Source organism: Primulina huaijiensis, chromosome 14 (assembly GCF_012295235.1).
Source record: "Primulina huaijiensis isolate GDHJ02 chromosome 14, ASM1229523v2, whole genome shotgun sequence".
Lineage (NCBI taxonomy): Eukaryota > Viridiplantae > Streptophyta > Magnoliopsida > Lamiales > Gesneriaceae > Primulina > Primulina huaijiensis.
In genome coordinates, this window is record NC_133319.1 from 324,569 (window position 1) to 331,849 (window position 7,281).

General features: G+C 33.3%; 1 protein-coding gene across 1 annotated transcript; it reads right to left on the reverse strand.

The window, feature by feature from the left end:
• Positions 1-1,835: 1,835 nt before the first annotated feature.
• LOC140957125 (uncharacterized) lies at positions 1,836-3,368 on the reverse strand. The gene has a single exon (XM_073414255.1). It carries the CDS (start codon positions 3,366-3,368, stop codon positions 1,836-1,838), a length of 1,533 nt encoding a protein of 510 aa, XP_073270356.1.
• Between the last annotated feature and the right edge of the window lie 3,913 nt (positions 3,369-7,281).

Genomic DNA, 7,281 nt, shown 5'->3' on the forward strand with positions numbered 1-7,281 from the left:
AAACAAGTGTCTTCCAAGAGTTGCAGTGTGTATTGTCGTTGACAAAGGGAGATTCCTTCCTTGGAACGAGCGATCTCCAAGCCTAAGAAGTACTTTAGTGGGCCTAAGTCCTTCAATTTAAATTGAGTTTTGAGGAATACCTTGAGAGAATTTATAACGTGCTGAGACGGGCCAACGATGATAATATCATCGACATATACTAATAATGCGATGAAAGAGGAGTCTGCTCCTTTGGTGAACAAAGTGTAATCTGATTTGAATTGAGTGAATCCAAAGGTGAGTAGAGAGTGAGAGAACTTTGAATACCACTGTCGAGAGGCTTGTTTGAGGCCATATAAAGACTTATTAAGCTTGCAAACCAAGGGGTGATTTGGGGCAGATTTTGAATTTGGTGCCTTTGCATAGCCTAGTGGCAAATCCATATATACTTCTTCAAACAAATCACCATTGAGAAACGCATTATTAACATCGAGCTGGACCAAGTGCCAATCATTGACAGCAGCAAGAGCAAGAAGAATCTTGACAGTAGCAAGTTTTGCAACGGGTGAGAATGTTTCGAAGAAATCAACACCCTCTTGTTGAGTGTATCCTTTTGCCACTAGACGAGCTTTGTAACGGTCAACCGAACCATTGGGTGCATACTTGGTTTTGAAAACCCAACGGCATCCAATGGTATGTTTGCCCTGAGGTAGTGGTACAACGGACCATGTGCAATTATCTTCTAGGGCTGATAGTTCATCCTTCATAGCATTTCTCCACTGGGGCCATTGCACAGCCTCATGATAAAACTTTGGTTCGAATTGTGCAGAGATACTGAGTGCAAATGCTTTATGCTGCTGTGACAGAAGGTTGTATGATAAATGCTTGCTTAAAGGGTATAGAACTGAGGACTCAGAATTTGGAGTTTGCATCAACAAATTACAATGATAGTCTCGAAGGTATGACGGGGGCTGAGGAATCCTGGAAGAAGTTCGAACCTGTACATTAACTTGTGAGGGTTGAGACACAGATTGGGGGGAAGGATTCCCAGCTGTAGAGATTTGAGGATCCTCAGCTATATTCATAGTTGGAGCATTCTGAGATGGTCCATCGAATGGAGGAATATCTTCAAGCACTGATTTGGGCAGCACAAGATCAGGAAATACATCTACCAAAGGTTCTGATGTTTCACTCGAATGAAAAGGGAAGATGTTTTCATGAAACATCACATCTCTTGACACAAAAATCTCTGAAGTATTGACATCATACATCTTATAACCCTTCATTCCAGGGGGATATCCCAAAAAGACACACGTCCTTGCGCGTGGTTGGAATTTATGTCTAGACACAAGAAGCGTGGAGGCGAATCCTAGACAACCAAACACCTTGAGGATTGAGTAATCAAATGTGTTCTTGTATAAGAGCTCATAAGGAGTCTTGTGTTTAAGCCATGGAGAAGGAGTTCGATTAATCAAGAACGTCGCTGTAAGAACACATTCTCCCCAAAGTCTGATGGGAACCTTCGATTGAAAATACAGAGATCTCGCCACATTCAGTAGGTGTTGGTGTTTTCTTTCAACTACCGAATTTTGTTCTGGTCTTTGTACACAAGAAAATTGATGTATCATTCCTTTTGTGTGAGCTAGGTCTGTGAATGCCAATTCCTTAGCATTGTCAGTCCTAATGGCCTTAATCTTACTGTCAAATTGAGTCCCCACCATAGTATGGAACCGTGAAAAAATTTGTGATGCATCGGACTTGGTTTGCATGAGAAACACCCAAGTAAAACGTGTGCAATCATCCACGAGAGTAAGAAAATATCGTTGATTATGTATGGTTGAGGCATTAAAAGGTCCCTAAATATCACAATGGATCAAATCAAAAGGAGATGCAGACATGTGATGGTTTGAAACAAAAGATAACCTTCTTTGTTTAGCTAAAGGACAAATATAGCATGGTTTGACATTGTCGAAATTAACCTTTTGACAATTAAGTCGACTTTGTAAGCATTCCAAAATATTGTTGGAAGGATGTCCGAGGCGATTGTGCCATTCTTGAACTGAAACCGTGTTTGTGGGAAATTCAGAGGCCTTGGTTGCTTCTAAAACATATAGATTCTCCACTCTTCTACCCTTGCCAATCATCTTCTTGAGACTGAGATCCTGGATCACAAACTGGTCATGGAAGAAACTTATAACCACCTCATTATGTGCAATGAATGACCCCACAGAAAACAGATTGAATTTGAACTCTGGAACGAATAAGACATCTCGAATAATCAGGGTATCACTTATCTTGACATCGCCATATGACGCAACACTAACATGTGTATGGTTTGGTAAAGTAACCACAGAATTCTGTATAGGTCTCATAGAGATAAAATCTTTAGGATTTGAACAGATATGTCTTGAGGCTCCCGAATCCATTATCCAGCTCGATGAAGACATTAGGGAATGTGGGACAGAAATGGAAAGACATGTACCTGAAGAATGTGATGTATTAGAGGAATCGTGTGGCCTTGTCATGGTAGAGGACAAATGATTGGCAAACATGGTCATGAGTTGACCATATTGATCCTTGTTCAGGCTCTGGAAGAATTGTCCATTGTTATTGCTACTGACATTGATTTCTGCCTCAGAGACTGATGTGCCTGAAACTTGATGAATCTGATGAGTTTGGGTTGGAAATTGATGTCGAGGCTTTGATTTAAACCCCGGCGGATAACCATGTATCTTGTAGCAAGTATCCAGAGTGTGACCATGCATGTTACACGCGGTGCAGAAAGGGCGTTCCTTCGGATAGCTCCTGAAATTAGGACGAGGTTTACCTTTGGCTACAGACCCCATACTTTCAGCTGAGAATTTTGTTGGTTCTCCATTTGAGAATTTTGTTGGTTCTCCCTTGATTGCAAATGTCATCCCATCAGTCGAATATGTGGGTGTAACTTGTGAACCAATTTGACGTTGTCTCTCTTCTTGGACGATCATGGAGAAGACTTTGTTGATCGGAGGCAGAGGATCAATCAATAGAATCTGACTTCTTACCTGAGAGAAAGACTCATTGAGTCCCATAAAAAATGCTAGCACATAATCCATTTGATGATGCAGTTCGAGTTTCTTAATCCCTTCACAGCAGTTTCCACAAACACATTGAGGTCTGAAATTGTTAAGTTCTTCCCAAATAGTCTTAAGCTTCGTGAAATATACGCTTACAGATGTTTGGCCCTGACGATGATTGATCAATTCACGCCTTAGTTGAAAAATTCTCGGGCCATTGCTCTGCTGAAATCGATCCTTGAGGTCTTGCCAAATTTCCAAGGCTGACTCCGCAAAAATAATACTTGCTAATATTTCCTTTGAAACAGAATTGAGTATCCACGAGATCACCATATTGTTGTTTCTTTTCCATGAAGTCAACAAACTTGGATCAGAATTATCAGGCTTGAGGACTGATCCATCTACAAATCCCAGCTTATTTTTTTTACAGAAAGAGCTATTATGATAGCTCTGATACCATATTGAGTGAGAATTGAAGGAAAGGAGATTGGGAACATTTCCTCGTTTTTCCTTGATAAAAGAATGAATGTGTTTACAGCTGTTTATACATGAATACTCATTAACAAACTAACAACCACTTAACTGCTATACTAACTAATAATTAACTGTCTAAGCTTATCTAAGCATTATGTGAAGCTAATATCATGTTGAGACGAAAAGGTGGCAGAAAATATTTTAACTGAAAGGTGTGGAGTGACAGGATGCATGCAGTGCTGCTGCCGTTGGGGAAAAAAAGCACTATGTTTCTGTGTACCGATTATATTTTTATTCAACGACGCCGTGTCTGCATGGGACCTAATTCCATCGTCAGTCGTCACATATCATATAATATTATATGATGATGATATACAATACAAGACTTGGGTATATTTGATTGGTTTTGAGTAAATATTATAAATTAAAAGAAATTTTAATCTTTATATCATTAAATTTTAATCTTTAATTTTTATTTTTATTTTTATTTTTAGAATTTTAACCATTTTACAAACATGAAGCTGATGTATCGCTTATACATATGTATAGTGTCATATCAATATTTTAAATGAAAAAATAATAAATTACCAAAAAATACAATCCTAAAACCGAATTTCGATGACAATACACAAAACTAAAATTAAAAAATAAATTACAAAACAAAAATAACAATTTTCTCTAATTTAAACATCCCAATTTTCATAGTTTTTATTATATAATTTTTTCAGTGCATGCATTATGATATACTGATCATATTTTACGATGCAGCTTTTTAATATTAAAATTTGAATGATGTATCAAATGCCTCGTAAGAGACAGAAGATCGAAGGTTTTTTTAGGATTTTAGGTTGCCTATAAATTTTTTAAGTGGAGCAACCAAGAACAAATTTTAGAAAGAAGAAGAAAAATAATATAATCACTAGTTATAATCGGATACCCTAGGGATTGTGTTGGGTGAATTTCTTTGGAATTATTATTTATTTTCAAATGTAAAAGGATCGGACGACTGAGCTTCGCTGGCTATACATCTCCTGTTGGCCTGATTTAGGGGGTTCCTCCACTTAAGATTGTGTTGGGTGTATTTCTTTGAAACCCTGTTTCAAATGTAACAGGGGTAGTTTAGAAATTTTAAAATATATTTTAAAATAATAAAAATATTTCATGTGAAAAATAAAAAATCAAAACATATAGGTTTGGTTTGGTTGATTCGGATTTAAATAACAAAACCAAGCATATCCACATTTGATCACCTTTAGAGGAGACCAACTTAATTGGTCCAAATGGTGGTTACTAATTAAAAAAATTCAAAGATTAAATTCATATAAAATATCATATTTTAGTTTCTCATAATTTAATAATTTATTCCAAAACTTTGGGGCTAATAGTTTAATTAAATGAAAGTCATTTCTCCTGAAGCGTTTGATTTTAAATTTTTAAAAATTAATTTCCTTGGGCTGAATGGACTGAAAAATATATATCGATCCTAATAATATGTTGGGCCAGAATTCAGGCCCATAAAATGGGACATAGCTTGACTTTGACTAATTCGAATAGTTCAATTGTGAAAGTTTAATGATTCGAAGGTTTTTATCCATTTACAATTAAAGGTTTCATATGTATGAATTTTTTAGTTTTACAATTTCATTTTATACCATGATATACGGTAGGGTGGCATGCTTTTGGAATTTTCATGGAATTAGACCGTAAATTGACAGACAACATAATCTAAAATGAAAAACACATTTCTTAAACTGAATCGAAATTCAAGCCAGAAATGTTTATTTTTTAATTGTTTGCCGTTAATAATAACTTCGTCAGCTTTGGCACCTATTAATTTTTCCACAAAAATAAGTAGATATTGACGAAATGTTCAAAAAAATTAAAATTTTCGGAATTCATTGCAAGAAGTACTTTTTGATTCGAAAATGTGCATCTACTAAAATAGCATATGTTGTTGGATGTCTATTAATTTTAACACAAAACTTATGTAAGACAGTATCAAGAGTCAATTTAATTTGTAAGACAAATTTTCGATCTGATCTATATTATGTCGAAAAAAATTTAATTTTAGATATATACAGATCGACTTATCTCATGAATATAGATTCGTAAAACCATATTACAAGATAACTACTCATGTTTTAAATTAAAAAATTGTATAGCTGAATTATATGAATGAATAATTTCATTTTTTTAATTTACTCTTCTGTGAATTTATTTAAAAATTTCATTATTATATATGATATTATCATGTATCTATATATATATATTAGAATTATAAAAATATTTTTTCAAATAAACGTGTTACTAAATTGTAAAATATATCTTCATATTGCAAAATATTATATCCAAAGCAAAAACATTAAAAATATTTAAATTTTTTACTGTCCAATCCACCATATTTTGAAATCCTTATTACGCCTATGGCGTATAATGAATATATATGTCGTTCTAATTTTAAAAATTAATTAAAGCTATAATAATAATTAGTGTAGTGTGATGTATGATTACACTCCAATATGTTGACAATTGTGAGAATTTGATCTCTTGGTCGCTATTTTATTATTATTATTATAAGAATAGTTTTGTCTTTTTTTTTCAACACTATATTAATGTGACGTTGACATGATTTTGACTTGGTATGTATGCACTGCTATATATATATATATAAATTTATTGATTAAAATTAATAAAACTTAAAAGATAGATGGCTCGTGTCTGATTTTGACAGTATTGATTATCAATTTTTTTAATAAAAAATACAGGATAGAATTTTTCCTAAAAAAATTAAGGGTAGTACGTTTTGGAAGTAAAGTAGAAATGTTGAGGAATAGGTTATTCCGTTTGGATGAAAGAAATATGATATTCCAACAAATGAAATAATAAAAAAAAGGAGTGCCTGTGTGTGCTGTGTCGCTGTACTCTCCCAAATATAGTTAAAGCAATCACATTCTCCATAAATGTGGTACGTTCAATCCTCCTTATTATTACCATTATTATTAATTTATTCAATTATCAAACCCCTTAATTTCCCTTAGCTGTACTGCATGTGTTAGTGTAGGTACACTTATTAAAAGGGGTATTAATTATATAATATATTGGACTTGTTCTTTCGAATCATCAACTACAATTACTTTATATATATTTATATATAGATGATAAAATGAGTCGTGCTTTTTTGTTTTGGTAAAAAAAAAATTAAATAATTAGTAAAGATTTGTGCGTGATATAGTTCAAATATTAATTTTGGCTCGTTCCCGTTCATCAATTAAATCAGATAATTTGGCATATATTAGTAGATGATGGAGGATTTTCATAAGTTTAACTAGTATCAATTTAAATTGATATTTTCTATATTAAAGGATAACTTTGAGGTTGATTTTTCATTAATTCATTTGAAAATTGCAATGTTGTGAAACACGTTGTAATACTTTTTACAAACAGGTCCATCTGATTGATTTATTAATAAACGAAGAGTCATATTACTAATAATTGAGATTTTTATTAAATAAAGGATAGCGATTGTATATACGTGATGGCTTGTATATAATATATATTTCATATATTTATTTTCTAGTACTAGTACTAGTATTTCACGATAATTCATTTGTTTTTTTATTAATAATAATCTCATCTGTGATTGGTGGGATAGAAATAAGATCTTATTTTTCTTGTGTAATTCGAGCACGTTGGTTAATTACCGCATACTTTTTTTTTATCGAGGAATAAAATTATAACTCAAGGTAATTACAGTAATATTAGATTAATATAT

What these genes read in the sequence shown, in the direction of transcription:
- LOC140957125 (XM_073414255.1), bottom strand. Translation starts at nt 3,368, where the DNA reads ATGGTGATCTCGTGGATACTCAATTCTGTTTCAAAGGAAATATTAGCA.